Genomic DNA, 17,344 nt, shown 5'->3' with positions numbered 1-17,344 from the left:
AAGAGGAACACACAGGCGGAAGAATGCATCAGCAGACACCAGCAGATGTCAGCAGGACACCGGCAGAACCAGTAAGACATCGGCAGACACCAGCAGACACCAGCAGATGCCAGTAGGGCATATATGGCAGGAAGACGCTGAGTTCAGCAGAGGGCGGTCAGAGGAGAGCGGGAGAGCTCCGCCGCTGAGTGGCCTGACTCCTGGGGAAAACCACATTCCCACTCCATCACCCTCCTGGCTCCCCATCCATCTGCTGAGGGCTACTTGCATCATTCAGTAAAACCTTGCACTCATTCTCCAATCCCACGTGTGATCTGATTTTTTCGGTACACCAAGGCAAGAACCCGGGATACAGAAAGCCCTCTGTCCTTGTGATAAGGCAGAGGGTCTAATTGAGCTGATTAACACGAGTTTCGTGTAGACAACAAAACTAAAAGAGCACACTGTAGCACACGCCCACTGGGGCTTAAGGAACTATAAGCATTTGCCCCTAGATGCTGCCTTGGGGTTAAAGCCCACATGCCCCACAACCTGCCCATCTGCATGCGCCCCCTAGAGGTTTGAGCAGAGGGGCACCGAAGAAGAGAGCCACACCCCAGTCTCATGCCCTTTGAAGGGGATAAGGGAACTTTTCCTGTTTCAATATCATTCACATTAGCAGTAAAAACTAAAATATGAAGAAATTATTATTATTATTATTATTATTATTATTATTATTATTATTTCATTTTAAAATGGTTTATTTTGTCATCTAGTGAATGCATAGTCTTAAAAGATATTTTATTGATTTTATTTATTTATTTATTTATTTTTTTATTTTATTATACTTTAAGTTCTAGGGTACATGTGCATAACGTGCAGGTTTGTTACATATGTATACTTATGCCATGTTGGTGTGCTGCACCCATCAACTCGTCAGCACCCATCAATTCATCATTTATATCATGTATAACTCCCCAATGCAATCCCTCCCCCCTCCCCCCTCCCCATGATAGGCCCCAGTGTGTGATGTTCCCCTTCCCGAGTCCAAGTGATCTCATTGTTCAGTTCCCACCTATGAGTGAGAACATGCGGTGTTTGGTTTTCTCTTCTTGTGACAGTTTGCTAAGAATGATGGTTTCCAGCTTCATCCATGTCCCTACAAAGGATGCAAACTCATCCTTTTTTATGGCTGCATAGTATTCCATGGTGTATATGTGCCACATTTTCTTAATCCAGTCTGTCACAGATGGACATTTGGGTTGATTCCAAGTCTTTGCTATTGTGAATAGTGCTGCAATAAACATACGTGTGCATGTGTCTTTGTAGTAGAATAATTTATAATCCTTTGGGTATATACCCAGTAGTGGGATGGCTGGGTCATATGGTACATCTAGTTCTAGATCCTTGAGGAATTGCCATACTGTTTTCCATAATGGTTGAACTAGTTTACAATCCCACCAAGAGTGTAAAAGTGTTCCCATTTCTCCACATCCTCTCCAACACCTGTTGTTTCCTGATTTTTTAAAGATTGCCATTCTAACTGGTGTGAGATGGTATCTCATTGTGGTTTTGATTTGCATTTCTCTGATGGCGAGTGATGATGAGCATTTTTTCATGTGTCTGTTGGCTGTATGAATGTCTTCTTTTGAGAAATGTCTGTTCATATCCTTTGCCCACTTTTTGATGGGGTTGTTTGTTTTGTTCTTGTATATTTGTTTGAGTTATTTGTAGATTCTGGATATTAGCCCTTTGTCAGATGAGTAGATTGCAAAAATTTTCTCCCATTCTGTAGGTTGCCTGTTCACTCTGATGGTAGTTTCTTTTGCTGTGCAGAAGCTCTTTAGTTTAATTAGATCCCATTTGTCAATTTGGGCTTTTGCTGCCGTTGCTTTTGGTGTTTTAGACATGAAGTCCTTGCCCATGCCTATGTCCTGAATGGTACTACCTAGATTTTCTTCTAGGGTTTTTATGGTATTAGGTCTAACATTTAAGTCTCTAATCCATCTTGAATTAATCTTCGTATAAGGAGTAAGGAAAGGATCCAGTTTCAACTTTCTACTTATGGCTAGCCAATTTTCCCAGCACCATTTATTAAATAGGGAATCCTTTCCCCATTTCTTGTTTCTCTCAGGTTTGTCAAAGATCAGATGGCTGTAGATGTGTGGTATTATTTCTGAGGACTCTGTTCTGTTCCATTGGTCTATATCTCTGTTTTGGTACCAGTACCATGCTGTTTTGGTTACTGTAGCCTTGTAGTATACTTTGAAGTCAGGTAGCGTGACGCCTCCAGCTTTGTCCTTTTGACTTAGGATTGTCTTGGCAATGCGGGCTCTTTTTTGGTTCCATATGAACTTTAAAGCAGTTTTTTCCAATTCTGTGAAGAAAGTCATTGGTAGCTTGATGGGGATGGCATTGAATCTATAAATAACCTTGGGCAGTATGGCCATTTTCATGATATTGATTCTTCCTATCCATGAGCATGGTATGTTCTTCCATTTGTTTGTGTCCTCTTTGATTTCACTGAGCAGTGGTTTGTAGTTCTCCTTGAAGAGGTCCTTTACATCCCTTGTAAGTTGGATTCCTAGGTATTGTTTTCTCTTTGAAGCAATTGTGAATGGAAGTTCATTCCTGATTTGGCTCTCTGCTTGTCTGTTACTGGTGTATAAGAATGCTTGTGATTTTTGCACATTCATTTTGTATCCTGAGACTTTGCTGAAGTTGCTTATCAGCTTAAGGAGATTTTGGGCTGAGACGATGGGGTTTTCTAAATATACAATCATGTCATCTGCAAACAGGGACAATTTGACTTCTTCTTTTCCTAACTGAATACCCTTGATTTCTTTCTCTTGCCTGATTGCCTTAGCCAGAACTTCCAACACTATGTTGAATAGGAGTGGTGAGAGAGGGCATCCCTGTCTTGTGCCAGTTTTCAAAGGGAATTTTTCCAGTTTTTGCCCATTCAGTATGATATTCGTTGTGGGTTTGTCATAAATAGCTCTTATTATTTTGAGGTACGTTCCATCAATACCGAATTTATTGAGCGTTTTTAGCATGAAGAGCTGTTGAATTTTGTCAAAAGCCTTTTCTGCATCTATTGAGATAATCATGTGGTTCTTGACTTTGGTTCTGTTTATATGCTGGATTATGTGTATTGATTTGCGAATGTTGAACCAGCCTTGCATCCCAGGGATGAAGCCTACTTGATCATGGTGGATAAGCTTTTTGATGTGCTGCTGAATCCGGTTTGCCAGTATTTTATTGAGGATTTTTGCATCGATGTTCATCAGGGATATTGGTCTAAAATTCTCTTTTTTTGTTGTGTCTCTGCCAGGCTTTGGTATCAGGATGATGTTGGCCTCATAAAATGAGTTAGGGAGGATTCCCTCTTTTTCTATTGATTGGAATAGTTTCAGAAGGAATGGTACCAGCTCCTCCTTGTACCTCTGGTAGAATTCAGCTGTGAATCCATGTGGTCCTGGACTTTTTTTGGTGGGTAGGCTATTAATTGTTGCCTCAATTTCAGAGCCTGCTATTGGTCTATTCAGGGATTCAACTTCTTCCTGGTTTAGTCTTGGGAGAGTGTAAGTGTCCAGGAAATTATCCATTTCTTCTAGATTTTCTAGTTGATTTGCGTAGAGGTGTTTATAGTATTCTCTGATGGTTGTTTGTATTTCTGTGGGGTCGGTGGTGATATCCCCTTTATCATTTTTTATTGCGTCTATTTGATTCTTCTCTCTTTTCTTCTTTATTAGTCTTGCTAGCAGTGTGACAATTTTGTTGATCTTTTCAAAAAACCAACTCCTGGATTCATTGATTTTTTGGAGGGTTCTTTGTGTCTCTATCTCCTTCAGTTCTGCTCTGATCTTAGTTATTTCTTGCCTTCTGCTAGCTCTTGAATGTATTTGCTCTTGCTTCTCTAGTTCCTTTAATTGTGATGTTAGAGTGTCAATTTTAGATCTTTCCAGCTTTCTCTTGTGGGCATTTAGTGCTATAAATTTCCCTCTACACTCTGCTTTAAATGTGTCCCAGAGATTCTGGTATGTTGTATCTTTGTTTTCATTGGTTTCAAAGAACATCTTGATTTCTGCCTTCATTTCGTTATGTACCCAGTAGTCATTCAGGAGCAGGTTGTTCAGTTTCCATGTAGTTGAGCGGTTTGGATTGAGTTTCTTAGTCCTGAATTCTAGTTTGATTGCACCGTGGTCTGAGAGACAGTTTGTTATAATTTCTGTTCTTGTACATTTGCTGAGGAGTGCTTTACTTCCAATTATGTGGTCAATTTTGGAATAAGTGCGATGTGGTGCTGAGAAGAATGTATATTCTGTTGATTTGGGGTGGAGAGTTCTATAGATGTCTATTAGGTCTGCTTGCTGCAGAGATGAGTTCAATTCCTGGATATCCTTGTTAACTTTCTGTCTCATTGACCTGTCTAATGTTGACAGTGGGGTGTTGAAGTCTCCCATTATTATTATATGGGAGTCTAAGTCTCTTTGTAAGTCTCTAAGGACTTGCTTTATGAATCTGGGTGCTCCTGTATTGGGTGCATATATATTTAGGAGAGTTAGCTCTTCCTGTTGAATTGATCCCTTTACCATTATGTAATGGCCTTCTTTGTCTCTTTTGATCTTTGATGGTTTAAAGTCTGTTTTATCAGAGACTAGTATTGCAACCCCTGCTTTTTTTTCTTCTCCATTTGCCTGGTAGATCTTCCTCCATCCCTTTATTTTGAGCCTATGTATGTCTCTGCATGTGAGATGGGTCTCCTGAATACAGCAGAGTGATGGGTCCTGACTCTTTATCCAGTTTGCCAGTCTGTGTCTTTTAATTGGAGCATTTAGTCCATTGACATTTAAGGTTAATATTGTTATGTGTGAACTTGATCCTGCCATTATGATATTAACTGGTTATTTTGCTTGTTCGTCGATGCAGTTTCTTCCTAGCCTCGATGGTCTTTACATTTTGGCATGTTTTTGCAATGGCTGGTACCGGTTGTTCCTTTCCATGTTTAGGGCTTCCTTCAGGGTCTCTTGTAAGGCAGGCCTGGTGGTGACAAAATCTCTAAGCATTTGCTTATCTGTAAAGGATTTTATTTCTCCTTCACTTATGAAGCTTAGTTTGGCTGGATATGAAATTCTGGGTTTAAAATTCTTTTCTTTAAGAACGTTGAATATTGGCCCCCACTCTCTTCTGGCTTGTAGAGTTTCTGCCGAGAGATCTGCTGTTAGTCTGATGGGCTTCCATTTGTGGGTAACCGGACCTTTCTCTCTGGCTGCCCTTAAGATTTTTTCCTTCATTTCAACTTTGGTGAATCTGGCAATTTTGTGTCTTGGAGTTGCTCTTCTCGAGGAGTATCTTTGTGGCGTTCTCTGTATTTCCTGAATTGGAATGTTGGCCTGCCCTACTAGGTTGGGGAAGTTCTCCTGGATGATATCCTGAAGAGTGTTTTCCAACTTGGTTCCATTTTCCCCCTCACTTTCAGGCACCCCAATCAGATGTAGATTTGGTCTTTTTACATAATCCCATACTTCTTGCAGGCTTTGTTCATTTGTTTTTCTTCTTTTTTCTTTTGGTTTCTCTTCTCACTTCATTTCATTCATTTGATCCTCAATCGCTGATACTCTTTCTTCCAGTTGATTGAGTCAGTTACTGAAGCTTGTGCATCTGTCACGTATTTCTCGTGTCATGGTTTTCATTTCTGTCATTAATTAGTCTAGCTGTCAATTCTTCCACTCTTTTTCCAAGATTTTTAGTTTCTTTGCCCTGGGTACGTAATTCCTCCTTTAGCTCTGAGAAGTTTGATGGACTGAAGCCTTCTTCTCTCATCTCATTAAAGTCATTCTCCGTCCTGCTTTGATCCGTTGCTGGCGATGAGCTGCGCTCCTTTGCAGGGGGAGATGCGCTCTTATATTTTGGATTTCCAGGTTTTTTGCCCTGCTTTTTCCCCATCTTTGTGGTTTTATCTGCCTCTGGTCTTTGATGATGGTGACGTACTGATGGGGTTTTGGTGTAGGTGTCCTTCCTCTTTGATAGTTTTCCTTCTAACAGTCAGGACCTTCAGTTTTAGGTCTGTTGGAGATTTCTTGAGGTCCACTCCAGACCCTGTTTTCCTGGGTATCAGCAGCAGAGGCCGCAGAAGATAGAATATTGCTGAACAGTGTACCTGTCTGATTCTTGCTTTGGAAGCTTCCTCTCAGGGGTGTACTCCACCGTGTGAGGTGTGGGGTGTCGGTCTGCCCCTAGTGGTGGATGTCTCCCAATTAGGTACTCAGGGGTCAGGGACCCACTTGAGCAGGCAGTCTGTCCCTTCTCAGATCTCAACCTCCATGTTGGGAGATCCACTGCTCTCTTCAAAGCTGTCAGATAGAGTTGTTTGCATCTGCAGAGGTTTCTGCTACTTTTTTATTGTTGTTGTTGTTGTTGTTGTTTAGCTGTGCCCTGTCCCAGAGGTGGAGTCTACAGAGACAGGCAGGCCTCCTTGAGCTGCTGTGAGCTCCACCCAGTTCGAGCTTCCCAGCAGCTTTGTTTACCTACTTAAGCCTCAGCAATGGCGGGCACCCCTCCCCCAGCCTGGCTGCTGCCTTGCCCTTGGATCGCAGACTGCTGTGCTAGCAGTGAGGGAGGCTCCGTGGGCATGGGACCCTCCCGGCCAGGTATGGGATATAATCTCCTGGTGTGCCCTTTTGCTAACACCCTTGGTAAAGCACAGTATTGGGGTGGGAGTTACCCGATTTTCCAGGTGTTGTGTGTCTCAGTTCCCCTGGCTAGGAAAAGGGATTCCCTTCTCCCTTGCACTTCCCAGGTGAGGCGATGCCTCGCCCTGCTTCAGCTCTCGCTGGTCGGGCTGCAGCAGCTGACCAGCACCGATTGTCTGGCACTCCCTAGTGAGATGAACCCAGTACCTCAGTTGAAAATGCAGAAATCACCTCTCTTCTGTGTCGCTCGCGCTGGGAGCTGTAGACTGGAACTGTTCCTATTCGACCATCTTGCTCCGCCCGCCCCTTTTTTTGTATTTTTAGTAGAGATGGGGTTTCACCATGTTGGCTAGGCTGGTCTCAAACTCCTGACCTCAGGTGATCTGCCCACCTCGGCCTCCCAAAGTGCTGGCATTACAGGAGTGAGCCACTGTGCCTGGCCAAAAGCACATTTCTTATATGTCACAGGTCACTCAGCTCTGTCCTAGCTTCCTGCCCAGCAACAGATTGCTTGTAGCAATAAACCATGGGTGAATTTTTGTTTCTTTTATTTGTGGTCCCCTGCTGTGCCTCTTCTACTACCTGGCACATTGCAGGTGCTCAGTGATTTTGAATTTCCCATGAGACAACACAAGCCATTTACATTGATTTTCCAGCATGGTGCTAAGAGAATGGTAGAGTGTCAGCATTAGTCTGTGACAAAGGAACATTGTTAGTGCTACTTTAGATGCTGTGTTTCTTCCAGTTGTGCTGAACAGCAGAGAACTTAATTAAATTTAATATTCGATAAGAGTAAAGGCTGAGTCCTTCATCTGCCACAAATCTTTACAACCCTTGCTTTCTAGTTAAACTTTCCAGGATTTTTTGTCTCTGTTTTTACTAACAGCTTTTTGGAGTGAAGTGCTTAAATAATACCAACTAATTCATTAAAAAGAGACAATCCCAGGTTCCTATTTCTTTGGAAATGTTTTTCTTATTATTAGCTGTCTAAGTGCATTGTAGATTAACCTTTTCATGACATATATTTACCTCACTTTTGTGTTACATCTTTTTCCTTTGTAAGAAAATTTGAATGAGTGGTTAATGTATGTGAAAAATATTGGAGGGAAGAAAAGATATCTACCGCACAGGCCCTTTTAAGGTATCATTCTTTGAGGAGTAGCTTCCATAGCTTTCAGCTGTAAAAATAGGGACTGCCATTTCTGCAAGCAGAATGGTTTGGTGTGATATTTCCGGAAGCTGAAACTGCTGAGACCGATGCAAAGCTTATTCTCTGTTGTTTTTTTTTTCCTTCCCAGGAACTGGAGGGGTTGACCACCTGAAAGCTGACACTATCTCCTTCATTCTCCTTTCTAAGCAGACAGAGTTACAACTACAGACATTTAATCTTTGCTCTTCTCTCCCACCTTTAGGAGCGGAAAAAGAAATTTGAAAAGGATGGTGAGAGGTTTTATTCTTTACTGGATCGGCACTTACACCTGTCTTCAAAAAAGAAAGAATCTCAGTTACAAGAGGTATGTTCACAAAGCCTGCCCCTGCCTTCCATTGCTAGCTATGCCTTAGAAACAGTGTGAATTTTGTACTGCAATGCTTTTCCCATACCTTGTCTCAGCAGGGAACCTCATGTGATAGTAGCACTTGTAGTCAAAACTGTGGCCTGAGACTCAGAAGCCCTGAGTACTAAGCCAGCTCTTCCACTAACTCAGGGTGTGACCTTGGATAGGATACTTCTCTCTTTGCCTCATTCCATTATCTGTAAGAAGAGGAGTCAAGAGTCCCTTTTAATTGCAAGTCCAAAATTCATGTGAGGATAAAGTTAAACTAGTGTTGTATTTGGTAGAGATCAGGAACAGATCTTCTACTTTTTTTCCCTGAGATATTCCATAACTTTTTTTTTTTTTTGGGGGGGGTGGTTAGGGAGTGTCCTGTTTTGGGACTACTGCTTACCTGGGACTTGCAGTGGCTTCAGTTAAAATAAGCTGCCATTCAGTGAGACCCTACCACATGCCAGGAACTCAGGAACTGTACAGGATGCAACACGACTACAGAAACAATAAGACATGATTCCTGCCCTTCTGCATCTTACTGTTGGGCTACTAAATAAGAAAACACATTACTCTTATACGAATAGAATTTTTTACACACTTTAATGTGTATATGGTGCTTTTGTTGGAGGTATGAAATGAGAATAGAAGACTTATGTTTGGATGTGGGGGATTTCCTTTGTGGAAGAATGTTGCCCTTCTAATTTGATGTGGTCATTAAAAAATAGGTAAAGTGTTTGACAGGTGAAAATGGAGAAATGGACCTTTCAAACAGAGACCAATGGCCCGAAGGATGGAAGGAACATAAGTAGAATTCTATTTTAGGAATCTCAAACTGGCATAGGTTGTAGGGTGAATTAGATCAGGGAGAGACTATAAGCAGGATAACCAGTTTAGGAAACTATTGATCTAGGAAATGATCTAGGGGAAAGTGTCAGAGCCATAAGAGAGGCACCACAGAAGGAAAAGAAAGAATATACGGATTGAGAATTTTTCTAATGGAAGAAGGGGTCTATATGTTCAATAAAAGATTCAGTAATAATGGAGATTTTAAAGATTCAAATATGAAAAGAGATATCTGATGGAATAATATCATAGGCAGGAACTGTCATCTTGTCCGTGGTCACACAGATTGTGGCAGAGCTGGAGCTCACCTCCTGATAACTGGTTTCATAGATATCCATTACATCATCTGAGGTGCTTGAAGGTAATAGGTCAAGAACCTCAGTGTGGCCGTGTGCAGTGGCTCATGCCTGTAATCCCAGCATTTTGGGAAGCCAAGGCAGGTGGATCACTTGAGGTCAGGAGTTTGCAACCAGCCTGGCCAACATGGCAAAACCCCAGCTCTACTAAAAATACAAAATTAGCTGGGCGTAGTGGTGCATGTCTGTAATCTCAATTACTTGGGAGGCTGAGGCAGGAGAATCGCTTGAACTCGGGAGGCAGAGGTTGCAGTGAGCCGAGATCACGCCATTGCACTCCAGCCTGGGTGACAAGAATGAAACTCTGTCTCAAAAAAAAAAAAAAAAAAAAAAAAAAAAAAAAAAAAAAAAAAAAATACCTTAGTCGTGGATGGAGTTAGTATTGCAAAGGAGAAGGACTACTTTCCTTCCATAAACTAGAATTAAGTCTGGGATCTTCTATCATTTTCCTTTTGCCCACTTTTGTTTTTTTCCTTTTCTATCTATTCTGTGTCACGGTTTCTGTGCAGAAAACAGTCAACAGGCCCGAGACTGCTGTGCTTAGAAAGACCTGTTTACAAAATTAGCCCTTGGATGGCATCTGGGAACTTCACTGTTAAACAGCTCCCAACATTGATTTAGAAGTTTCCCTTAATGGGTAAGAATGGCTGACTGTGCCAAGCCTGGCTATGCAAACAATGTGGCTTATGTTGAACACCTTTTTCTTCTGGTAGTCTTGAATTTTGATTGTGCTGGGCAGAGTGTGCCTGTGTAACTAGCCCCCCAATAAAATCCTAGGCTACTCATTCTCTTATGAGCTTCCCTGACTGACAACATTTTCTCTCTGTTGTTATAACTTGTTGAAGGAAGAATTAAATGTGTCTTGGGTGACACCACAATGAGAGATCTTTTGGAAGCTTGTACCTAGCTTCCTCTGCATTTTGCCCCAAACACCTTTTCTCTTTGCTCATTCCGCTGTGTATGCTTTCACTGAAATAAATCTTAGCTGTAAGTACTACTATGGTGAGTCCTTTGAGTCCTGCTCAAAAAAGATTTATTAAAGAATTATTAAACTTGGGGTGGTCTTCTGGACCCTGGACACAATCCAAACTATTGGAGACTTTGCTAGGACAGCTTCTGGAGTGTTCTAGGTGTTTGGTGCTATAATGTAGATGTCCTTTTATTACTTATTCAATAAAAAATGAGCAGGGGAACCTTGAGTTACTCACTTTCAAAAAATTTAGATTTCATCTTTAGAGAAATCTTTAATAAAGATTTCATCTTTAGGTTTACAGAAAATTAAATAGTAAGTACAGAGTTCTATATGCCCTTACTCCCTCACACAGTTTCTCATTTTCCCCTTTAGGATCATCTTGCATTCATGTGATACATTTGTTAGAATTGAGGAGCCAATGTATAAAACATTCTATGGGGTTTGACAAACATATGATAACATATATCCAGCATTACCATATTGTACAGGACAGTTTCACTGCCTTACAAATCCCTGGACTTTATCCCTCCCTCCTTCTACCTCTACCACTGACACCACTGATCTTTTTATGGACTCCATACTTTTGCCTTTTCCAAAATGTCATATAGTTGGAATCATATGGTTTGTAACCATTTTTGATTGGCTTCCTTCAGTTAGCAATATGCATTTAAGGTTTCTCCATATCTTTTCTTGACTTGATAACTCACTTCTTTTTAGGGCTGAATAATATGCCATTGTCTGGTTGTACCACGGTTAGTTTATCCATTTGCCTATTGAAGGACTTCTTGGTTTCTTCTGAATTTTGGCAATTATTAAAGCTGTGATAAATAATTGTGTGCAGGCTTTTAGGGATATACATTTTGATGTTTGAGTAAATACCAAAGAATACAACTGCTATCATATGGTAAGATTTTATCTAGTGTTGTAAGAAACTGCCAAACTCTCTTCCAAATTGGCTGTAGCAGTTTTTATTTCCACCAACAATGAATGATAGCTCCTGTTGCTCCACATCCTTGTCACTATTCTGTGTTGTAGCATTAAAAGTAATGGCAGAAATCACAATTACTTTTGCCCCAACCTAATATGTACATGGAATATCTTTCCATTTATTTTGACCTTTGATTTTTTTCATTAGTGTTTTGTACTTCTGCTCTTAAAGATCTTGTCTTTTTGCACCTGGCTTATTTGACTTAACAAATAACTTTCAGTTCCATTCATGTTGTTGCAAATGACGGGATCTCATTTTTTTCCTTCTTTTATTTCTGATGCTAGTTGTTTGTATATTTACTCTTTCTTACTTATTTAATGTGGCTAAAATATTAATAATTTTATTGATTTTTTTCAAAGAACCAGCTTTTTGGTTTTGTTGATTTCCTGTTGGTCATTTCATTGATATCATCATCTTCTTTTTTTTTTTTTTTAATTATACTTTAAGTTCTAGGGTACATGTGCACAACGTGCAGGTTTGTTACATATGTATACATGTGCCATGTTGGTGTGCTGCACCCATTAACTCATCATTTACATTAGGTATATCTCCTAACCCTATCCCAGCCCCCTTCCCCCCGCCCCATGTCAGACTCCAGTGTGTGATGTTCCCCACCCTGTGTCCAAGTGTTCTCATTGTTCAATTCTCACCTATGACTGAGAACATGTGGTGTTTGGTTTTCTGTCCTTGTGATAGTTTGCTGAGAATGATGGTATCCTACTTCATCCACGTCCCTACAAAGGACATGAACTCATCCTTTTTTCTGGCTGCATGGTATTCCATGGTGTATATGTGCCACATTTTCTTAATCCAGTCTGTCACTGATGGACATTTGGGTTGATTCCAAGACTTTGCTATTGTGAATAGTGCCACAATAAACATACGTGTACATGTGTCTTTATAGCAGCATGATTTATAATCCTTTGGGTATATACCCAGTAATGGGATGGCTGGGTCATATGGTACTTCTAGTTCTAGATCCTTGAGGAATCGCCATACTGTTTTCCATAATGGTTGAACTAGTTTACATTCCCACCAACAGTGTAAAAGTGTTCCTATTTCTCCACATCCTCTCCAGCACCTGTTGTTTCCTGACTTTTTAATGGCTGCCATTCTAACTGGTGTGAGATGGTATCTCATTGTGGTTTTGATTTGCATTTCTCTGATAGCGAGTGATGATGAGAATTTTTTCATGTGTCTGTTGGCTGCATAAATGTCTTCTTTTGAGAAGTGTCTGTTCATATCCTTTGCCCACTTTTTGATGGGGTCGTTAGATTTTTTTCTTGTAAATGTGTTTAAGTTCTTTGTAGATTCTGGATATTAACCCTTTGTCAGATGAGTAGATTGCAAAAATTTTCTGCCATTCTGTAGGTTGCCTTTCCACTCTGATGATAGTTTCTTTTGCTGTGCAGAAGCTCTTTAGTTTAATGAGATCCCATTTGTCAATTTTGGCTTTTGTTGCCATTGCTTTTGGTGTTTTAGTCATGAAGTCCTTGCCCATGCCTATGTCCTGAGTTGTATTGTCTAGGTTTTCTTCTAGGGTTTTTATGGTTTTAGGTCTAACATTTAAGTCTTTAATCCATCTTGCATTAATTTTTGTATAAGGTGTAAGGAAGGGATCCAGTTTCAGCTTTCTCCATATGGCTAGCCAGTTTTCCCAGCACCATTTATTAAATAGGGAATCCTTTCCCCGTTTCTTGTTTTTCTCAGGTTTGTCAAAGATCAGATGGCTGTAGATGTGTGGTATTATTTCTGAGGACTCTGTTCTGTTCCATTGGTGTATCTTTCTGTTTTGGTACCAGTACCATGCTGTTTTGGTTACTGTAACCTTGTAGTATAGTTTGAAGTCAGGTAGCGTGATGCCTCCAGGTTTGTTCTTTTGGCTTAGGATTGTCTTGGCAATGCAGGCTCTTTTTTGGCTCTGTATGAACTTTAAAGTAGTTTTTCCCAATTCTGTGAAGAAAGTCATTGGTAGCTTAATGGGGATGGCATTGAATCTATAAATGACCTTGGGCAGTATGGCCATTTTCATGATATTGATTCTTCCTATCCATGAGCATGGAATGTTATTCCATTTGTTTGTGTCCTCTTTTATTTCGTTGAGCAGTGGTTTGTAGTTCTCCTTGAAGAGGTCCTTCACATCCCTTGTAAGTTGGATTCCTAGGTATTTTATTCTCTTTGAAGCAATTGTGAATGGGAGTTCACTCATGATTTGGCTCTCTGTCTGTTATTGGTGTATAGGAATGCTTGTGGTTTTTGCACATTGATTTTGTATCCTGAGACTTTGCTAAAGTTGCGTATCAGCTTAAGGAGATTTTGGGCTGAGACAATGGGGTTTTCTAAATATACAATCATGTCATCTGCAAACAGGGACAATTTGACTTCCTCTTTTCCTAATTGATACCCTTTATTTCTTTCTCTTGCCTGATTGCCCTAGCCAGAACTTCCAACACTATGTTGAAAAGGAGTGGTGAGAGAGGGCATCCCTGTCTTGTGACAGTTTTCAAAGGGAATGCTTCCAGTTTTTGCCCATTCAGTATGATATTGGCTGTGGGTTTGTCATAAATAGCTCTTATTATTTTGAGATACGTCCCATCAGTACCTAGTTTATTGAGCGTTTTTAGCATGAAGGGCTGTCGAATTTTTTCCAAGGCCTTTTCTGCATCTATTGAGATAATCATGTGGTTTTTGTCTTTGGTTCTGTTTATATGCTGGATTACGTTTATTGATTTGCGAATGTTGTACCAGCCTTGCACCCCAGGGATGAAGCCAACTTGATTGTGGTGGATAAGCTTTTTGATGTGCTGCTGGATCTGGTTTGCCAGTATTTTATTGAGGATTTTTGCATCAATGTTCATCAGGAATATTGGTCTAAAATTCTCTTTTTTTGTTGTGTCTCTGCCAGGCTTTGGTATCAGGATGATGCTGACCTCATAAAATGAGTTAGGGAGGATTCCCTCTTTTTCTGTTGATTGCAATAGTTTCAGAAGGAATGGTACCAGCTCCTCCTTTTACCTCTGGTAGAATTCAGCTGTGAATCCATCTGGTCCTAGACTTTTTTTGGTTAGTAGGCTATTAATTGTTGCCTCAATTTCAGAGCCTGCTATTGGTCTATTCAGGGATTCAACTTCTTCCTGGTTTAGTCTTGGGAGGATGTACCTGTCCAGGAGTTTATTATTTCTTCTAGATTTTCTAGCTTATTTGCATAGAGGTGTTTATGGTATTCTCTGATGGTAGCTTGTATTTCTGTGGGATCGGTGGTGATATCCCCTTTATCATTTTTTATTGTGTCTATTTGATTCTTCTCTCTTTTCTTCTTTATTAGTCTTGCTAGCGGTCTATCAATTCTTTTTTTTTTTTTTTTTTGATGCAGCATCAGGTGGTTTTACTTCAGTGAATGAAAAATAATAGTCACACCTCAAATGAATGGAAATTTAGCATGAATATATGCACCTTACCAGAGATGTTTGCTACTAATGTCATCTTAGCAATTCCATATTCCTCACAAAGTCAGTATAATTGTTGTAAAAAAATTAACTGTGGTTCTGAATACCTATTCACAGTTGACCTCAACAATGTATCTGATGTAGGAGACTGAATATCCGTGACAGGCAGAAGCATGTGATGGTCCTCAGTCCCAAGTGGAAGAGCTAATGGTAAAGTCATATCAGAAGACTTCACAGCCATAGTGTCTGATAAAGGACTTTTTTTGTATGGAATCTTGTTCACTCCAAGTATCATCCTCTACACTGGCATCTAGAGTTTTATCTGCACCAGAATGGACTTGTTTGGTGCTTCTTTAAATTTTTAATATCTGTGTAAGAATTTTCACATAATTCACAGATAAATGGTCTCTCTCATGTATGGGACCAAAGTGTTTGTTGAGCTCTGCTGAGGAAATAAAACTTTTCCCACAAATACCACATATGTATGCTTTTTCACCTGTATGTTTTCGAGAATGAGTGATAAGAGAACTAGAGACAGCAAATGCTTTCCCACAGGTATCGCATACATAAGGCTTTTCTCCAGTATGCCTACAGACATGATAGTTCAGTGTGCTGGCTTGAGGAAATCTCTGTCCACACCTATCACAGACATATGGCTTCTCTCCACTGTGCTTCCTTGCATGAATCTTGAGATTGCTAGAAGTTGCAAACTGTAAGTTGCATACATCACATTTATAGAGTTTTTCTTCACCATGATGCATGTGACTGTGGAAGACTAGCTGACATTTCTGAGCAAATCCTTTATCACACAATTCACATTGGTATGGCTTCTCACCTGTATGAGTTCTTACATGCGTTTTCAGCTGGTTACATTGGGTAAATGCCTTTCCACATAAGTGGCAGACGTAAGGTTTAACTCCTTTATGTATTCTCATGTGCCTTCTCAAGCTGCTGACTTCTGAAAATACTTTCCCTCATGTGTTACACATTGGCTTGGCCTTGGAATACCTCTGATCCAGCTCTTCCCTGGTGTTCTCCGCCTCATAAGGACTCTTGACACTGGCTATTTTAGACATAGAGTGTTCTTTCAGAACACAGTTTGGCTGTGATTTTCCACATTTCCGTTTCGCTGTAACAGTCTGCACAATATATTGTGCTGGAAAAGTGTTTTCCACAACTGATATCAACTTGAGTTCTGAATTATCATTTGTGCAACTTGTTCTACTACAGGTGTGGACAGTTTATTTGCATCTAGGAATAATTCAACAGATGCATTCTCTAAGATGTCACTGGGATATTGCACTGTTTTATTCTGCCCTGTTTTCGGGGAGTTGAAAGACTTCTTCTTCTTTTTTGTTTGAGATGACATTTTTTGCTAATGCCCCTTGTTTAGGATTTGCCTGAACCGAATCTGTAGATACTTCTGATTTCTCTCTATTATTATAATCTCGCAGAGTAAGAAGACAAGTCTGTTGATTAAATTCAATGTTTCCAGTAATACTAGACATCTCTGTCAAGATTTAAAGTTCCTGTGTATATAAACTCCAACAGTTTCTGAAATCCATCAGCCTTCACCTGACTCTGATCAAGAAAGACATTGTTCTCAGAAGTGCTTCTGTAGATCGCACCAAAATACTCACTAAAGGAGGCCAGCACATTCCTGTGAGCTTTAAACTGGAATTCCCCAATCTCTATGGTGCAGTCACAAAGAAAACCTGCTTCCCGCTGTTTGTTCAGTCTCTAAAAGGTGCTCACAGTGGTGCGAATACTGCATTTTGATATCAGAATGGAATTTTACCCTTGATCGATAGCAACCCAAGTGGGGGAACACAGTTTCTTCACTCTGTCTCTGCCATCTTGGGAGGACGTCACCTCGGTCTATCAATTCTGTTGATCTTTTCAAAAAACCAACTCCTGGATTCATTGATTTTTTGAAGGGTTTTTTATGTCTCTATCTCCTTCAGTTCTGCTCTGATCTTAGTTATTTCTTGCTTTCTTCTAGCTTTTGAATGTGTTTGCTCTTGCTTCTCTAGTTCTTTTAATTGTGATAATAGGGTGTCAATTTTAGATCTTTCCTGCTTTCTCTTGTGGGGATTCAGTGCTATGAATTTCCCTCTACACACTGCTTTAAATGTGTCCCAGAGATTCTGGTATATTGTGTCTTTGTTCTCATTGGTTTCAAAGAACATCTTTATTTCTGCCTTCATTTCGTTATGTACCCAGTAGTCATTCAGGAGCAGGTTGTTCATTTTTCATGTAGCTGAGCGGTTTTAAGTGAGTTTCTTAATCCCGAGTTCTAGTTTGATTGCACTGTGGTCTGAGAGACAGTTTGTTATAATTTCTGTTCTTTTCCATTTGCTGAAGAGTGCTTTCCTTCCAACTATGTGGTCAGTTTTGGAATAAGTGCGATGTGGTGCTGAGAAGAATGTATATTCTGTTGATTTGGGATGGAGAGTTCTGTAGATGTCTATTAGGTCCGCTTAGTGCAGAGTTGAGTTCAATTCCTGGATATCCTTG

General features: G+C 40.3%; 1 protein-coding gene and 1 pseudogene across 1 annotated transcript in view; one reads left to right on the top strand and one right to left on the bottom strand.

Moving 5' to 3' along the window:
* The window catches only part of OPHN1 (oligophrenin 1), a 407,359-nt gene that overhangs the window by 192,830 nt on the left and 197,185 nt on the right, over nt 1-17,344 (top strand). Inside the window, exon 6 of the mRNA XM_030934177.1 lies at nt 8,087-8,188. Coding sequence (XP_030790037.1) covers nt 8,087-8,188 — 102 coding nt within the window. The remainder of the gene's footprint in view (nt 1-8,086; nt 8,189-17,344) is intronic.
* On the bottom strand, nt 14,892-16,601 carry LOC104661411 (annotated as a pseudogene).

Source organism: Rhinopithecus roxellana, chromosome 7 (genome assembly GCF_007565055.1).
Source record: "Rhinopithecus roxellana isolate Shanxi Qingling chromosome 7, ASM756505v1, whole genome shotgun sequence".
In the NCBI taxonomy this organism is placed as follows: Eukaryota; Metazoa; Chordata; class Mammalia; order Primates; family Cercopithecidae; genus Rhinopithecus; species Rhinopithecus roxellana.
This window is presented reverse-complemented; position numbering and strand designations above follow the sequence as displayed.